At 38.4% G+C, this 19,061-nt stretch overlaps 1 protein-coding gene across 4 annotated transcripts; it reads left to right on the top strand.

Annotated features, from left to right (window-relative positions):
- Positions 1–1,102: 1,102 nt before the first annotated feature.
- LOC133481782 (Na(+)/H(+) exchange regulatory cofactor NHE-RF3-like) lies at positions 1,103–17,129 on the top strand. Of its 4 annotated transcripts, XM_061780893.1 has the most exons (11): positions 1,103–1,220; positions 2,418–2,445; positions 4,213–4,274; positions 4,360–4,571; positions 6,866–6,937; positions 7,663–7,795; positions 10,895–11,034; positions 11,118–11,325; positions 12,236–12,432; positions 12,518–12,604; positions 15,761–16,032. In XM_061780893.1, exons 1-11 carry the CDS (start codon positions 1,205–1,207, stop codon positions 15,896–15,898), a joined length of 1,293 nt encoding a protein of 430 aa, XP_061636877.1. In that variant the 5' UTR covers positions 1,103–1,204; the 3' UTR covers positions 15,899–16,032. The 4 variants fall into 4 exon arrangements, with proteins under 4 accessions (XP_061636877.1, XP_061636880.1, XP_061636879.1 ...); XM_061780896.1 differs by lacking the exons at positions 1,103–1,220; positions 15,761–16,032 and adding an exon at positions 16,360–17,129 and having other exon boundaries at positions 2,372–2,445; XM_061780895.1 differs by lacking the exons at positions 1,103–1,220; positions 15,761–16,032 and adding an exon at positions 16,357–17,129 and having other exon boundaries at positions 2,372–2,445.
- Positions 17,130–19,061: the final 1,932 nt, after the last annotated feature.

Below are 19,061 nucleotides of genomic sequence, written 5' to 3'. Positions count from 1 at the left end.
CGCTAGCTGTGGCTTGAACCAACCCGCCAATGTTTTTGTCCAAAAAATTGATTTTTTTTAATCTATATTAGAATTCATACTTGTTAAAAATCAAGTGCCTTTTCCCAAATGATTGTGGCTTATTGTCAGTGTAACTGAATATTAGCACTGTGATTTGTCTGTTTAAAGCAGTTGACGCCGTCGTATTTATAGACGATTATTTTTGGATTATCTATTGAATTTCAGTGTACGTACTGATATTTGTGATCTAATGGAGTTAAATAATCGTCCTAAAATCTTACTTATTGGTTCTTGGTTCCGTTCAGGACAGTTTCCAAACCACAGGTCTAAAACTCAAGGCCTGGGTGTCAAATGTGCTCCGTTACATCATTTTATGTGGCCTGCAAAAGCAAATCATATGCTTCTACTTCATGTTTCTTGCTAAAAAACATTTCAAAATTGCTCTCACTTTTAATAATGGTGAGAGATTGCAAGCATTTTTTTTTTCATTACCAAACCACTTTTTTAAGTAATTTAATTTAAGTAATTTTGTGTTTCAAAACTAGTTTTAATGTAAATTGAATAAGTTGAAAAGGATTTCCAAATCATTGCATTCTGTTTTTATTTACATTTTACACAACGTCCCAACTTCGTTGGAATTGGGGTTTGTAAAAGACTTCTGCAAAAGAAACACCAGGTCATAGGTACAGTGGAACCTCCAAATTTGAACACCAGTTTCCGTGGTGCTGGTTGATTTCTAGCTGCCCCAAATTTAAGCAAATTTTTCCATAGGAAACAATGTGAATTCACTGACGGTGTAAAGGTTCACTCGTCTGTCAATGGTTTCTTCATTTCTTCTCTCACCAAATTGCTTGCCCATTCATTTTGTTTTCTTTATTGCATCAAGGAGTGTAGTCCTGAAGTTGCTCAAAATGGAGGGTGTCTTGAGATAACTATATTCAGAATATTTGAGTGCGTTTACTCTTATGGTTTTCATGAAATCCAAAATTAAGCTTTCACAGAGTTGCCTCTTTCACACTAGCTCCGAGCACACAGCGCTGAGTTGTTTTAACCACACTGTGGGTAAATATTTAAACAACATGGTTATTGAGGAAGGTGTCTCCAACTCACCTGCTGATAAAGTGCAATATGTTATGATCCCTCAACTCTGAAGCTGCGCCTCAGTTTGAGCAGATAGCGCGGTGGTAACGCACTTTGGGACACTATGAGGTCCATCTCAGGTAAGCTTTTCTTCCTGTTTCACTCTTTGCCTTAACAAAGCACTTCCCACTTTTGCAGTTGTTAAACTGTCTTGTGTTAAAAAAAAAAAAAAAAAAAAAAGTCATTGAGGTGCGTGGCTGTGAAATGTTATATTTGTTCTGTAAAATAGTCTCCGCAATATGAAAAGATGCATTTTTTGATCATTGTAGTGAATAGGAAATAATTTCAAGGGTTTGTTGTGTTACTGTGGTGTAAAAAATACATTGCCTCTCTATTGTTCGTGCTGAGTCAAATGGATTCAACACCACCACGTGACAGTTGTGTACCTTTTGTTAAACATTGCCAATCCATGTTACTGTCATCGTGCATATGAGCTTATTTATCATGTCACAAAGAAGCACCAGACCATGAGTATTATCATATAGCTTGGGCTAGTTTTCATGTTTGGAGGACGTTTGTGTATAAAAGTCTACTAATTGTCTTCCAGAGCAATTCAGGAGGCGGAGGATCTCCATTATGCATTAACTCAGTTTGATTTATACAGCAACAAGTCACAGCAAAAATTATATCAAGGCCAAATAGGGCAGGGCCAGGACCATTCTCTTCACAAATTGGAAATAAATCACTATCACTTTACAATAAGAGTAGCCTTATTCAGGGATTATAAATTATTTTAAAATTACTGTACTTATGTCTCCTAATAAGAGTGGCAAGTCATTATCAAATTGTAAGCCCACTTTAGCCCTACCGTTTGACCAATTTATTAAATGGTAGTAGTTTATTATTTTTATTTTACTTTATAATAGGGGTCCCTTATGTCAGTTTTAGATGCTATCCGCTCATGGTGAACGCACAATCGGAGCTTTAACAGAAAGGTCAATATTGATGTTTGGCAAACGCTTATTATTGACCACTAACATGATTGATATAGTTTACAATATGACCAAGTAATTAACCCTAATAGTGAATTGGTTCCAATGAAACCAACTGAATACCAAATGAGCAAGCACTTTTGCGTCTGAGACAAGGACAACTGAATAACGTGACATGGCCAGATGTTTACAGTTGCCTGTGGTAGTAAAGTATCCAATCGTTTTAATGTACATAACTGTAATTTCAAATGATTGCTGTTTTTTTTAGTTTTTTTTTTTTTTTTTTTTTACATTTCGAGCTGGTCCAGATGATACACTTTACTTATGGTTCTGTGCATCTCACAGGCTGCCAGGATGCGATTGAGCTTCCACGGTGAGTAAATCCCTACGCATTGCCTTCTTGGTGACAAGACAGAATTGAACTTCGAGGAGAGATGTTGAAGCGAGGGGAATGCACCACAAGGTTGAGCCTAAGAGCAGGTTAGGGTTAGGAATAGATGCTTACTTTTTGACACGGTCAAAGTGGTACAGTATTGATTTAACTTCTTTCTTTTGGCTTAACCCTATTCTGGGGTTGAAACAATGAATCATCCTCTTCCATCGCTTCCCATCCTCAGAAAGTCTTGCCTCGCCACATCAATAATTTGCGTTTTTGATCTTTCTCTTTGCCTCCTACCTGCGGCTCCATTTCCAGCATCCTTCTACTGATATCCACTTAGCAATACAGTACTGTATATTATTGTCTTTGTAGTTTAGAGCCACGCTGACAGATGTTTCCCATAATTTGGTCACCTTTCCTGATATGTGAGTAGTAAAATAGCCTTTTATTCTATCTCACTACATTATGGAAGTCCAATGTACAGTCAGTGAAGCATACCACAACATGGTCCATCATAAACACTCAATGTCAGCATTGCTACCTTCAAAAACTGATTACAGCATGTTGTGTTCTTTGCCATGCGATGGCATATAACTGTGACTACATTTTTATCAGGTTAAACTTTAGACTGTAAGCTCACTCTTATCTGACCAGGGAACTCAGCCTCCTTAACAATGGTAGTTTGGCCAAGGTGAAGCAAAGCAATTCGCCTCTTGAGTCATACTATTTATTCATTTTCACACTTTAAAACAGTTCCCAGGTTTTTTAAATATCTGTCGCATTCTTTTGTCAAAATATTACAAAGATCTAGAGTCCCTACACACCGTATTTTTTGTCTTGCTGAAATTAGCCCGTATTAAGGGGCCAGCTATGTCTTTCACAAGTGATCGACTATATACCCCGCCCCATATGCTGATGGTCCAATGGTGAGTCCGGCTTTCGTTACCATATGATGACTGGGGGCGAAGCCTTGGTGTAATGGGGTTGCTGTGAGGGTGTCACTGATTTTAAAGGATCATGCAATACCATCCACTAGCACCACCCCTGTTCCAGAGTACAGGACTACATGAGTCACTAAGAACTATACTGGGCTAACTACATTTTGTGATTCAAACTTTGATGGCTACAATATGTAAAGTGTGGGTGATTTAGATCTTTGTGATTTATATGGCATTGATTACTTCTATATTATATATTCTTAAATCTTCATAATATATTCTCATATTACATCATATCACATTTGCTAACAAGCAGATGGACTGGCCCACAAGCTAAACTACTACTTACTTTCTTAGTCTTCTATCAATCTCTAAACATCAATCTCTGGGATGGTTTTGCGGGAAGTGAAGCCTGGATTGATGGGTGCGGCCATCTCGGAAATGGGAGTTGCCCCAGTGTTGCCTTGTTGAATTGGGAAAAGTACTGAGGTCAATAATGGATTATGCTTTGTGTGTCAAAATTGGAGCTAAACCTTGATTTAGACCCGTATTCATCTGAAAGATATGCATTTTCTCCATTCATTTCTGCAATTAAAAATGAGAAAAAATAGTTAGCCCATTCTAGTTCTCAGTGGCTCACGTGTAAACAACCCCCTCTTACTAAGCATACCGCTTTCACACTTATAGTTGACTTTCTCTTGTCTGAATTAGTTGATGGCTTTGTAAACACTGCCCTTGATGAATCAATCTGTTCCAGATCCAGTTCATTTAATGTTCTGCTATATTCAAAGCATCCATGACTTTTTCACATTTGTGCTGACAGTTTTACCTTCAACCCAAAGGAAGGGATTGATAATCCAGGTCTGGTCATCACTGACGATTTTGGTAAATTTTCATTAAGAAATCATTTAATGGTGCATCACTCTGCACACTGCTTATATTGAACCTGTTTTGATAATCCTGTGTCCAGAATCAGACCAAAATCCTCTGCCCAAACTCTACCAGTTGAGGCGTGTAGAGGGCCAGAATTTTGGTTTTTACTTGCAGAAGGCCACAGATAAGCAAGGCTTAGAGATCACAGATGTAGACCCATGGAGCCCAGCTGACCACAGCGGTCTGACAGAGGGTGACAAAGTGCTGGAGGTCAATGATGAATATGTGGTCAACATGGACTTCTTTAAGGTTAGTCTTCAGAATTCAAAAGAGCCGCAGAACACACATCTACCAATTTGATTTGATCAAAAGTAAAATGACCTATGAGCTATCCATTTACTTTGGTGTTTACTAGAACAGGCTAGTGAAATTACAAGTCACTAACCAAATGATATTAAGATATAGAGCCCTTAGATTACTTGCAGCCAATCAATGTTTGCTAAATAATGTGTCCTTGGATGACAGACATTTTTTTTTAGTCTTACAATGTACTACAGTACTGCATTTGTACTTGCAAAGACATCATTTCTGTGACACAAAAAAAAAAAAACCTCTGATACTTCACTAAATTCTTTCAAAATTTTTTAGCACAATATGATGACTACATGATGGATTTACTGTACAAATCAGACCCTTTTGCTACTGAGACTAACAGTCTTGTCAATACAAATGACAGCATCCTTATAACGTCAATATAAATATTTCCCAATATTTTGTTTCCTCTCATAGCATTTCGTTTTGCTCAATTCACAGGTATGCTCTGGTCACAAAAACTTCACATAGTGTACTTTAGCATTGACAAAAATCAACTCAACACAATAATGCCTTCAGCCAAAAATTATTTCATTAATTCAACACAATAATTGGTCTAGCCTTATTCCACCCATATTAATTTGGCATTTTCCTGTGATTATCGATTTGTTTGTCTGGTTCTGTCGTCAAATACAGGAAGTAGTAAATATTCAACCTGGAAGTAATTTATAGTAGGGCTGTACAATATACAGTACTGTATCGTTTGAGCATCGTCATCGCAATGTACGTTTGCGCAATAGTCACATGGCAGGGTCCTGCACAATGTAAGTGTATTAATATGCAGTCAATCAACTGTAATATTAATAGGTGACCAGCAGAGGGACCTAGTTGGACATACTAATAAGATTAGCACTGATGTTACAGTTAATTATAACCCATCAAACAACACACACAGAGCAGCCCAGAGTGTTATATACATATTTTTTATATGATAACTATTAATGAGGACATGGGGGGGGGGGGGGGGGGGGGGATCACACACCTGCATTTACTATATCTCTCTTCAGAATATGACAAATGAATGCATGTTGCCACATATTGCACTTGGGGGGAGAGGGGAGAGCCACGGAATTATTGAAGAGACAAATTTAAGGTGTACACAACAATATGTTTTGGTTGAACTAATGCATTCAAATATAGAAATACTAATTTATATGTTAAAACATAGGTGTAAAATAATAGTTTTTGAGTGTTTGATTAAAAACAAATGAATAGTGTTAGGAATGTGCTGATGACACTACAGTATGAATAGGCACGAAACGAACTGATTTTAATTTCATGTCAGGCTGGACTATTGCTCAATCCTACAGTGCATTTAAATACAGGTAGACTTCATACAAATGACTCCCTATACTTTAGTGCTTTACTAAGCATAGTTATTCTCGAGAGGGAAAAAGAGAAATGTGTCCTGATTTTCACGTTACGTGTATGTTATGTATTTTTTGACAGAGCAATATATAACGCAGGGTTAAAGAAAATCGTCATTTCCCCCCCCCCCCCCCCCCCCCCCATATCGTGAGGCCCTAATTGATGGTTGTCTGACATCACATGAACTGGATCTACAATATACTAGAAGTTCCTTTTCAGCATTAGAAAGTTTCATTTAATATTTCCACCACATTTTTTTCCTACAATTTAAAATAGTTAACAGGCATCTGAATGAAACTGCATTGTTTTGACATTTTGTGGTGTTATTGGTGACTTCTCCCTCCAGAGCATGAGATGTTCAAATGTTCTTCGTGTCCAGATTGCAAATGAAGCAACCGCTGGCTAATCTAACCACATGGCATGTGAGGGCACAATTCAGTCAAATTAATAACATCATCCTTACATACACATTTTAAAAAATAGACTGTTGACAAAAGATTTACTTGGTTCTTTAACTTCACATTTAAAGGGACTCCAGAGACCCACCTATTTGTTTAAAAAACCAAAACGTTTATTTTTCACTTTCTTTTGCTGTGTGTCTTCAGGCTTATTCCTTTCTAAAGTCTCAGAGCGATCTACTACCCTCCAGACTGTTTAGAGCCTGATTCTAAATGCCAAAATTCTGAATAACCTTGAAAGACATTTTGGGGCCAAAACATGAGAAAAAACCTTAAGTGTAATGCAGTGTAGTTTGACACAGCTGCAAAATACAACCATAACAAATTTCAAATGAATTCCATATTGCTGAATTGTCTGCTAACGTCTGGAGGTCAACAAAGTGTTATACTGTAATTATCTGACAGGTGGCAAGGAAGATTCAGTCATGTGGCTTACATTTGTTTCTCCTGGTGCTGAAGAGAGAAGACTATGACCAGGTACTAAATATACACTTCATTTTCCCACAAGTAAATAGAACATGGCTCAGACAACAAATACATTGTGTAAAAGTTGATATAACTTGGCTCAGACAATAAATATATTGTATACAATCATATTTTTGATTATGCATGCTGATTTGACATCTTTTGACATGTGGGCAGACATTTTGGGGGGCGGGTGTTTAAGCCGAAAAAAGGGCACCCATTGCCAAAATTCCTCACACAATTAAGAAAAACAGTAGTAGAAGTATTTATGTATTAATTTCTGTGAACACGATCAACACAGTCAATAAATCTACTAGCTACTGTGGCTATAAAGTCTACACAAATTGCAGCAGCTTGTTTGCATTGTGGATCAGCGAGGGGCACAATTCTCACAAGAACTCAAATGAATACCTGATATCTGATCTGATATCAAAACACTATTGGGGAACTGATGACAGAGGGATGTTTGTTTTATTTTTGTAAATATTGAAGAAAAATATGGGCTCTGGCGAAGGGCACGTTTGTCATCCAGGGCAAAAGGGGCTGGTGCTAAAACACCACTAGGGGTCTATGTGCCTGTTTCTGACTGTTGGCTGTGAGGTGCAATAGGTGTCTTCTCCCTTATTGCCGCCCTCTGTGGCACAGATCTCTTTCCTGACACAGTTACCTGAACTGCCATACTTTCTCTACCCAAACATTTAACCTATGGAGATTGGGTGTGTGTCTGTCAAATGTAGGCAGTGTGTACAGGTGTGGACCTACAGATGCTGGCTACAGCCTCCAAGGGAGGCCCTTGCTCTCGGCCCAGACTGTGTCACATCAACTGGCACCAGCACTGTGGCCTGGGGATGAACCTGATCTCAACGGAAGGTACCAGCATGAGATGTGATAATGATGACCATGAATTGCCTACTTCAGTGGTCAATAATGTTGGTGGACCTGTTCTGCTACAGTTTATAGTTGCAAAGCTAGCACAAACCTTTCTGCAAGCAGATCTTTTAAATCGGATGTCACAATGGATTTATAAAAAAAAATAAAATAAAAAAAAAATAAAAAAATCTACGCAGCCCTGTTCAAATGCTAGGTTTTTGTGATATGAAAATATAAGACCAAGATAAACAATTTCAAAAGTTTTTACACCATTGGGACATACAGTGCCACCAGAAAGTATTCACACTCCTTCACGTTTTCCACATTTTGCTATGTTACAAACTTATTCTAAAATTGATTTGAGTATAGTTTTCTTCAAACATAATCAGTACATAAGTATTCACACCCTTTGCTATGACACTCAAACTTCAGCTCAGGTGCATGTGAGTTCCACTGATCATCCTTGAGATGCTTCTACAACTTGAACGCAGTCCACCTGTGGTAAATTCAGTTTATTGGACATCATTTGGAATAGCACACACCTGTCTATATAAGGTCTCATAGTTGACAATGCATATCAGAGCAGAAACCAAGCAATGAAGTCTAAGGAATTGTCTGCAGCCCTCTGAGACTGGATTGTGTCAAGGCAGAAATCTGGGGAAGGATACAAAAGAATTCCAGCAGCATTGAAGGTTCCGACAAGCACTGTGGTCTCGATTATTAGAAAAAAATATTCAAGAGAACTTGCTCCAGAGTGCTCTGGAACTCAGACTAGGGCGTCGATTCACCTTCCAACACGACAATGATCCAAAGCACACAGCCAAGATGACAAAGGAGAGGCTTCAGGAGCAACCTGTGAATGTCCTTGAGTGGGCCAGCCAGAGCCCGTACTTGAATCCAATTGAACATATCTGGAAAGACCTAAAAATGGCTGTCCACCGATGCTGCCCAGCTAACCTGACTGACCTTGAAAGGTCAGGTGTGCCAAGCTCATGGAGCCATACCCAAGAAGACTTGAGGCTGTGATTGCTGCCAAATGTGCTTCAACAAAATATTAAGACAAGGGTGTGAATACTTATGTACATATTATGTTTCAATGTTTACATTTTCAATACATTTGCACAACTGTCTGAAAATGTTTTTACTTTGTCATTATGTAACCTAGCAAAATATGGAAAACGTGAAGGGATGTGAATACTTTCTGGAGGCACTGTATAATGTGTACAACTCAATTGAATTTGAATCTTTGAGAGGGGAAGTAAAGATAAACACCTGAGATAATATGGATAACCCTCTTAACTGAGATGTGGCTCTGTTCAGAATTATCAATCGTGTTCAAACTCATGTTAAATGGGAGTCAAGACACACCTGCCACTTTTTAAAGTGCCTCAGATTAACCACAAATAAATTTCCACAGTTCTAGTAGGCATTTCCTGGCATTTTTCTTTCTTTCTCGCAGAAGCATGAAGGTTTTGTGCCAACACTGACTGCTATTTCAAACTGTTCATAATTCCTTTCACCTTGAAAAGTAATATGTTCTACTCTAACTTTCCTTTCGTTAGGGATTGAATGTACCAACAGCATAAAAGTATTTAATCAGTGAAAAGTTTTTTAAAAATGTATGTGACCACAACGTTTTCATGAACACTTACCTTCAAAAGTACTGGAACAGAGTCAAATTCCTTTATTTTCACTGTAGACAGAAAACATTTGGTTTTGACATTGATGAATACGAGACATCAACATTTCTGATTTTATTCCCAGCTATTCATCATGATCTGATACACAATTTAGAAGATTATTTGTAATGTTTGTTTGTATTTGTAATGAAACACCGTTTTAGGTGCGCCAAAATATTGGAACAGACTTAAAATAATCTTAAGTGAATAAGACTTAATATTTACAGTAGTTGTAAATCCTTTGCTTGCAATAACTGCACCAAGCCTGTGCTCATTTACATAACCAAGCTTTTGCGTTCTTCTTTTGTGACGCTTTAACTTCAGCCTCTTTCAGGTATTTGCTTTGGTCAGTGGAAATCGCGTCACTTCTTTCCTCTGTTGACCTCATTTTGTGTTTTAGGTCATTATCTTGCTGCAAGGTGACAGACCTCCCAATCATTTGGTTGCATCATTCTTTGAATAGTCCAACAAATGTAGACGTCTGAGTTTATTTTGCTGCCGCCATCATGTTTATCAATGAAGATTGGTGAGGCCTGCCCCAGACGAAGCCATGTACTGTAAGCCCAAATCCCTTATACTGTATTATTTCCACCTTTCACAAAGGAGCTTGTATGTTCGGGATAATGAGCAGATCACTTCTTCTCCAGCTTTTTCATCACTTTGCTAAAGGTTTATCTTTGTATTACCAGTGCATAAAACTTTGCCCCACAAGTTTTAAGGGTCATCTCTATTTTTGGGCCAATTCCAGCTTTCCTATTCATGTCCATGACCTTTACTCCTGCCCGCTGGAGGTTGTTGCTGATTTGTTTTTGTTTTGGGGTCTTTAAAGCTTTAAAAATGTTTGTCATCTACTGCTCTTATTTTTCTTGGTCTACCCGTTTAGTTTTCTTAGTCTACTTCGTACAACTTCGTACTTTTTTTCCAAGGCATTTCAAATAGTTGTCCTGGCTATGGCCAATATTCGCGCAATGGCTCGACAGCAAAGATAAAAGGAATTAGCCTCACTGTTCCAATACTTTTGTAGGAGACTATAAGGCTGGGTTTACACTGGATGGTTCAAGTGACACAATTTAGCTATGTCATGGCATCATAGCGAAACAAATAAACACATAGAATTGGATGTTCTGAGATCAAAATCAGACCGCTTCCAAATGTGGATAAGAATCTGATACATATCCGATATTTGCCAATGTGACGGCAGCATGAAAACACAGATCAAATACAGCCTGAAACAGGCAGATCGGTGATGTATGCAAAATTACATCTGCTCAAACAAAACAAACATATTATTAAACACCCACTAGAAATCACAACTACAGCAACAACATATAGACAATTCAAAATGTGGAGGTTTCCCCATCAGTGGGGGGGAAGACAGAGACCTGCAGTGTAAATTTAGCCAAACCTTGGTGTGTCTCAGCAAGCCTAAAAGGACAATGCGTACTGAGCGTAGGGCCTGGTGGGCCAGCAGAGAAAGCTGGAGTCACCAGCGGGGACAGATTGGTCTGGATGAATGGTGTCGTGACAGCCAATCTCACACACGTCTCTATCAACAAATTAGTAAGAATTTCTTCATAGTCACAATTATTGTATTATACTAAAATAAGAGTGTGAGTAAGTCCTGCAGTGCGTTTGGTTCTCAGCTGAAGAAGAGTACAGACTCTGTGACTGTGCTGGTCATTGACGGTGAAAGCGAGTCTCGCTATATCAGGAGGAAGTTGCCCATCTTGCCTGCGCTGGCAGGCCACTGCAGTCTCCCACACGCAGCAAAGACCATGCATCTGGTTAAAGGACCTGAGGGATATGGTTTCCTGCTGAGGCAAGAGAAGTTTCCACATACACGACAAAGAGGTGAGAAATTTATGATGGCCATAAAAGTCAAACGATGAAAAAAGTAGCCCTGCCTAGTTATGTGCTTGCTGAAAGCACAATTTCCTATTATTGATTTTTTACTCCTATCCCAGTGAACATTGCCCCAAGAGGCATAATGTTCTGCGTATTCAAAAGTTAGTTTACTCCTGTTGCCAGTGGTTTATAGGTAAATGGGATTTTAAAAACAAACAAACTAGCACTTGAAATATATTCACTTTCAATGTACTGTATTATATCAGTGAAGCATGTTAGTGGTAGTACCCTGGTGTGGGCTTGTATGGCTACCAATGGAACTGGTTCCCTTGTATTTATTGATGATGTGACTGCAGGCAAAAGCAGCAGAATGAATTCTCAAGTGTTTCAGGTAATATTTTCTGCTCACATTCGGCCAAATGCTTCAGACGGCCTTTTACAGTGCAGATGGACAATGACCCAAAGCATACTGCAAAAGCATACAAGTTTTTGAGGCAAAGAAGTGGAATGTTATGCAAGGGCCAAGTCACCTGACCTGAATCCGATTTGGCATGCGTTTCACGAGCTGAAGACAAAACTGTAGTGAAAATGCCCCAAGAACAAGCAGAAACTGTAAAGACAGTTGCAGTAGAGACCTGGCAGAGTACCCACCAGGGATGAAATCCAGCGTCTGGTGATCTCTATGCGTTCCAGACTGCAGGCTGTAATTGACTGCAAAGGATTTGCAACCAAGTATTCAAATGAAAATTGGATTGTTAATTTGTCCCATTACTTTTGCTATCTTAAAAAGTGGAAGGCACATATACCAACAGGTGTACTTCCTACACCGTTCCCCTGATTTGGTTGTAAATACACTCAAATTAAAGCTGAAAGTCTGCAGTTAAAGCACATCTTGTTCGTTTCATTTCAAACTCAGTTCATGTGATTCGGGACGTGGATAAAGGGAGTCCAGCAGAGGAGGCAGGAATGGAGGATGGAGAGCTTCTGCTGGCGGTCAACGGAGAACCAGTAGAGTTCATGGAGCATGACGATATTGTCAAAAGAGTTAGAAAAAGCGCTGAAAGAGTAAGCTTCACCGCTATATCTATACCAGGGAGACGCCTCTTCAGATCGGTATGTTCAAATGCATTGTACCTTGCAAAAAATCATGATACATGTATTAAAAATGGCCTCTCTCTGCTTTTTATTTTTCCTGCAGCTCGGTATTTCTCCACTGTTCTTTCATGACGAATACATACACCAGGATGACCGTGTCCTAGGTCAGACCGGAATTCAAACATCACAGGTATTACATCAGCTCTTTTTTCAACACTCTGTACATCTTGACAGTGCAAAGCCACTGGCTAAAGATATAAATCAAAATTTATTGATGAACATTAATTTTTACCTCTTATTTAAAGGAACAACTAATGCACTACACCATTATATATTTGCTGTAAAAAAGTAGATAGAAGTCAAGCTATGCAGTGTTGAAATTTGACCCCCCACTGATTTTGAAAGTAAATGAATGGTCTGTTTTCATGGTAAGTAAACACATGGACAAAGTTGTTGGTACCCCTCTGTTAATGGAGGAAAACCCCACAGTGGTCACAGAAATAACTAGAATCTGACAAAAGAAATGATAAATAAAAAAAAAACATTACAATTAACCAATGAAAATGTGACATTGCTTTTGAATTTTTAAAAAACAAACTCATGAACTAGGCCTGGACAAAAATGAAGGTAACCCTAGAAAAAATTGACAATATTTTGACCATAGGTGCATGTTCAAACAAGGTATGTCATCTAATTAGTTTCACAGGTGTCTTCAAACTTGTAATCAGTGAGCTGGGCTATTTAAAGGGTCAGACATGCAAAAACCAAAGGCATGACAAAGGTGACAAAAAAAAACATTGTAGGTGGGGGGGGGGGGGGGGGGTCTGGTGGGATCCCCCGGGCTCCTGCAGAGAATGTTTTTGATTTTAACATAAATTAAGCAATCTGGTGGAAGACTCTGAAGAGTACAATAAGAACAAATTAAAAAAAAAAAAAATTCTTCACGCAGAAAAACTTCTTCCGCTCTAGTACATTAAAATAAATTTTGCCTCATTTCTTTGCTTTTTTGTTTTGGCCTCCAACTTGAGCCAGGCCCATCTCCACCCGCACCTGATGGCTGTTTCAAGCTGTGCCACATATGAATAGCATCCTCCTCTTTAAGCACTCTCATTCTGGAAAAGAATTGACTAAAATCATTGTCTGTTTCACTTAATTTTTCACTATTACCAACTTCAAAGGCTAATCCCAAATGCATCCTCCAGGAAAATATTAAGTACAATATTTTTCTATTTTTATTGGCCAATGCTAAATTCGAAGTTAGTTCATTGTTTTGTGACATAATCCCTAACATTGCTGTGTCGCTTAATACATTTAACTTTAACATCCGTAAACTAATTAAATAAATGTAGCCTCGTTTCCTAATTAATACAAGATCTACTAGTGGATCAACCGATGTTACATGTGCTTCACGGTTCCGCTGGGACCACAACCAGGGCCACGATCCACAGCACCTCAACGCAAAAATACAAAAGACCAGTGCAACAAATATGACACTGGCTGATCTGATGAGCAAAAATGTTTCTTAAACATAACAGCAGCAATAGAGGATGTCCGCTCCAGAGGTGGGTAGAGTAGCCAAATATTATACTCAAGTAAGAATACTGTTACTTGACAATAATGTGACTCAAGTAAAAGAAAGAAGCAGTCCTCCAAAAAATTACTTAAGAGTAAAAAGTACACAGCGAAATAATTACTCAAGTCCTGAGTAAATAGTGAGTAACTTTTTTAACGACAGCATGAACATCAATTAAAGAAAAAAAAAAAGAAAATGCTAATTCTAATGTTGCCGTGTGTGTTTCTCAAGTTATGAGTGAGCTGAAATATCCACGTTTGCGCAGATAGTGCCAGACAAATACTGCAATACATGAAAGCTTTTGTTTTTGTTCATCTAAATGTAAACACGACAAGTCGCGCGCCATTGTCTTCATGGTCACGACGACCTTCCCAACATGACCGCCACAGCGCTAATGTGGAAGTCTAAATCGTAGTCTCGCTCACAAAATAGTTAATAAATAGGCAACAATTGATCAATAAAAATAGCGACCGACATTGAGATCATTGTAATGGAGTAAAAGTACCGTTACTTCTTAACAGCAGAAGCGGCGGAAGTGTATTTTTCTGTCTCGTCAACTCCTGTGATTCATCCAAAGCCGGTCCCGAGCGCATCGGCGGAACCTCAGGCCTGTCTGTCGCGAAGTAATATTCACAATTACATCTGTGTGTGGATGGTGGATGTGTGGAATGGATCGAGCTCCCAGTGCTCAAGGAGTACGAAACAGTCTATGACGACAGCGACACCCCCCAGAAAAACTCAGCGGATCTGTACGATTTACGGAAATTGCCTATTTTGAGTTCAAAACGGCGACTGATTTGCACGTATGAGAGGGTGACTAGTAATCACTGTGCTATTTGGTGACATGATGTGTACTACACTAAACATAGACCAGAGGAAGTGAAGGAGAGTCTCAGGAGATTAGAAAGAAAATTATAGACAAGCACGTTAAAGGAAAATGCTATTAGACCATCTCCAAGCAGCTTGATGTTCCGGTGACTACAGTTGCACATATTATTCAGAAATTTAAGATCCACAGACTGTAGCCAACCTCCCCATATGTGGCCACAGGAAAACCAATAACGAATTGAGGAGACGGATAATACGAATGGTAACAAAAGAGCCCAAAACAACCTCCAAAGAAATTAAAGGTGAACGTCAAGGTACATCAGTGTCAAATTGCACCATCCAGGATGACCCAAAACACACAGCTAAAAACACCCAAGAATGGCTAAGAGCAAAACATTAGACTATTCTGAAGTGGCGTCTATGAGCCCTGGTCTAAATCCTATTGAACACCTGTCGGGGGACCTGAAACATGCCGTCTGGAGAAAGCACCCTTCAAACCTTTCGAAAGCAATGTCTGATTTTCAGTGGTTCATTTTCATTATTCTTTTTTTACTGTTACCTTTGTAAAATTATTTATTAGTTATTTCTGTGACCATTGTGGGGGTTTTCTTACATATGGATATTTGAACAGAGTGCAATTATTTTGGAAAAATGTTTGAACTTCAAAGGTTCTAAATTAATTTAAGTTTGCGGGAAATATTGAATCCTCAAGCAAAAAGATGACTAGGAGAAACCTCTTGGCAAGCAGAGAGGTCAGATACAGCACATCCAGAAATAATGTAGTGCTTTACTTTTTTCCACATTTTGTTATGGCACATTGTGGGTGCTGCAGAATTTCAGTCTGTTATAGCGTGATGTTTTTTTTTTTTTTTTTGGGTGACTGTTCCCAACTACTTCTGAGCTAATCCTCCTTCCTCTTTCTCATGATCATCTTCACACCACAAGATCTCCAGACCGAGGGTGATTGTTTTGTTCTTCCATTTGCAGTCACACAGATGTTTACATCTCACCAAGCTTCTTACTGATGTTCTAAGAGCCCATTCCAGTCTCGTGTTGGTCTACAGTCACTGTTACATCCTTTGACAGCTCTTTGTATTGCTAATGTTAGTGGAGAGTAAGCAATGGAAGATTCTGTGGACAGTCTGTCTGCCTCATGGCCATGTTACCAGTTTGTGGAAGCCAGCTTTCTTGCTGATTGGCAGGGGACCAAATGCTGACTTCCGTTGATCAAATTAATTCACACATTCACATATTTTCTTCAAGCTTTAGTCTATAGTCTGTATTTCTGCTCATTTATTTTAAGTAGGCAAAATGTGAACAATTGGCAGTGGATCAAACATTTTCCTCCCACAGCAGTGGAATCCCACTGCTGACCATGTGTGGAGTTCATCTCATGTATCTAACTAATGAAGGTTGCATATTAGACAAGAGATTTGAAAGAAAGCTTTCAAACAATATCAACAGTTGTTCAAGCATACTTAAGATGAGGCTTTGAAGTATTACAGTAAAACTAAACAATGTGCTTTTACTTTTTTATGCAGCAGCAAAGATTTGGAGATGCTCTCTTGTAATGGAACAATGGAAATTAAGTAAGCAAATCCATTCAAACCAGAGGTTGAAGGTTAAAGGACAAAGGGCACTGGACCAACCTGTATAATAAAGACTTTGTCATACATCACTTATACAACTATGAATATTCAGTCACATTAGGAAACACATTTTCAAGTTCTTTGGATGCAAGAATTAAGATACAAATTAAGCAGTCTGGTCATAAGAAATAACTGTCAGACAAGTTATGGATTTCTTGAAATGTCCCATTTAATTTTGTCAACATTTTCCAGATGAACCTTTTGGGTAGATTTTAGATCTCCAAAATGACAATCACTAACTTTGATTTGCAGTTTAGAAGGGAATCATGTAATAAATACAGGATAAGTGGATATTGTGTGTATGTTTACTGCAGACTCATTCAGGTTACAATGCATCTGATTAAAACATCAAACATTGTACAAACATTTTTAAGATGGCAAATTAAACAAATCCATTGATTGCAGAATTGTGGTTAGTTTTTCAAAAGGTATGTCAGTTATTTGAAATATAATTTGATTCAAGTACTTCAACACAAAATAAAGCAAAAGGCATTATCGACACAAGGTCATGTAAGCGATGGCAAGGGAGAGTCACAACTTGGACCATTGACAGTTTGTGTTCATTCCTGAGAAATTTCAATTCAGTTTTTAATTAGGACTTGCACTATGTCTTCAAATGATTAAATCTTTTGAAGGAAAGGTTATGTCAAGAAACAGCATGCATGAAGAATGAAATATATATATATATATATATATATACATACACACGTGTGCTTGTGTATATCGTGACTTTTTTTTTTTACATTATATATTTTATTGTGAATTAATACTGCTTACTAGTTTCTCAAAGTTGTATCTATTGGCAATTGCGTCTGTCTTTCCGTAAATAAAGTTCACTAAAGAAAAAGTTGAAGGCCAATTATTATTATTACTACTCCAGTAAATATACAAGCAGCCATTTAGCCTAGCTTAGCATACAGAGGACCTGATGTCACCATATTCCAGCCAGTACCTCATTTAATGTGCATTCAGACTCGTTTCAACAGTTTTGTGCCAGTTTTTTTGTGTATGCGCCCTTCCAAATCAATTTGAATTTAGCCAGTGGCACGTCTTAAAGACGATCAATATAAATGGATGGGTCCAAGTTAAAGTGTCACAGCTAAAGGTTATATCGTTCAAAAGGAATATTAGACCACACTGATATAAAGCTGGTCTCAGCTATTTGCTTGTTTGTGTGGGAATATCTAAATTCAAGAGTTGAAATTATGGCTCTCATCTCCAAAAATAAAATTGTATTCTTTTAAGGTGAACATGTTTTCTTGTAATATTTCTCAAATATTTTCTTAACATTGCTTGCAACATTTTACCATTAATAAGTCTTTTTTTTTTTTAATTCACACATCTGTCTTGTCTTGTAATTTAACTTTTTTTTTTCTGGTGAGTGTGGGCCTAAACTCCTTCAGCCTAACCACGTAATACAGTGGTGCCTTGACTTACGAGTTTAACTCATTGTGTGACCACGCTCATGACTTAAATCAATCATATATCTCAAATTGCCGTGCGATTGGCTGGCGACCAGTTCAGGGTGTACCCCGCCTCCCGCCCGAAGATCGGTGGGATAGGCTCCAGCACGCCCACGCGGGACCCTAGTGAGGATAAGCGGTACAGAAAATGGATGGATATATCTCAAATCATTGGAATGAATGGAAATGCTATTAACCCGTTCCAAAGCCTTTAAAAAACAAATTTTTTTTGCTACCTTTTTAATGAAGAAAAATAGTATTGTAAACCATAAAAATTGTGTGTAAAGTGTCATTAAGTCAAAAGTGCTGGAGAGCGCTTTGTAGCTCTTCTCGAGCACTTCCTCTATCCCTCTACTCAGCAACTGTGGCAGCCTGGACACAGAGGGTTTAGTTAACCAGCGAGAGCTCAGCAGAGGGCACGCTCCCTTTCCAGGGCTTCCTAAAAGCACAATTCCTTGCAATTTTCACTTACTTCCAAGCCATACTGAAGGCTAATTCAGAAAGGAAAAAATTCATTACATGACACGGAGCGAATTACGTTCACAAAAACTCAACTAAGCATTCAGCATGGCTGTCAGAAAGCATAGTTTGTGAAACCAAGCAATATTTGTCCGACAAATGTGTTTGTAAATCAATTTGTTAGTGAACCGAGGTTCCACCTTAATTGCTCTTATTTGTTCACTGCGCTGGCACTCGTAACGCAAGTCATTGCACCCAAAACAAGGCAAAATTATTAGCCAACCACCAGCTTGTCTAGAAAAACTCCTTAGTTCGAGCACCTTTGTATTTCAGATACTAATATTGGGTATTTTTTTGCAGCTTTTTAGTCATTAGTCATTTTTTGCACAAGGCAGCAGCTAACCGAAAACAAAGGGTGGTTGACTACTTTCTGAATGCGCTGTGCATGCATTTCCTCTCTCTTTTTTTTTTAAAAAGCTAACATGCTAATTCATAGCTTAAGTCACATTCTGGATTCTAATGATTGCTTCCATTTTGGTTATGGTTGCTAAAACTCCAACAGCATAAACATCCTTCCATACAAGTACAGTACACGCTTTGTAAAGTGTACATTTAAAATGTCATGGTTTTCTTAGGCATCTATTTACATCCTTGACACTGAGCTTTGAACACACA

The sequence above is a fragment of the Phyllopteryx taeniolatus genome, chromosome 8 (assembly GCF_024500385.1).
Source record: "Phyllopteryx taeniolatus isolate TA_2022b chromosome 8, UOR_Ptae_1.2, whole genome shotgun sequence".
Lineage (NCBI taxonomy): Eukaryota > Metazoa > Chordata > Actinopteri > Syngnathiformes > Syngnathidae > Phyllopteryx > Phyllopteryx taeniolatus.
This window is presented reverse-complemented; position numbering and strand designations above follow the sequence as displayed.

Coding starts and splice junctions, on each gene's coding strand:
- LOC133481782 (XM_061780892.1), top strand. CDS start 2,381: ATGATACACTTTACTTATGGTTCTGTGCATCTCACAGGCTGCCAGGAT. Junction 4,275..4,359: donor GGTCATCACTGACGATTTTG/GTAAATTTTCAT, acceptor TCCTGTGTCCAG/AATCAGACCAAAATCCTCTG. Junction 11,326..12,235: donor TCCACATACACGACAAAGAG/GTGAGAAATTTA, acceptor TTTCAAACTCAG/TTCATGTGATTCGGGACGTG.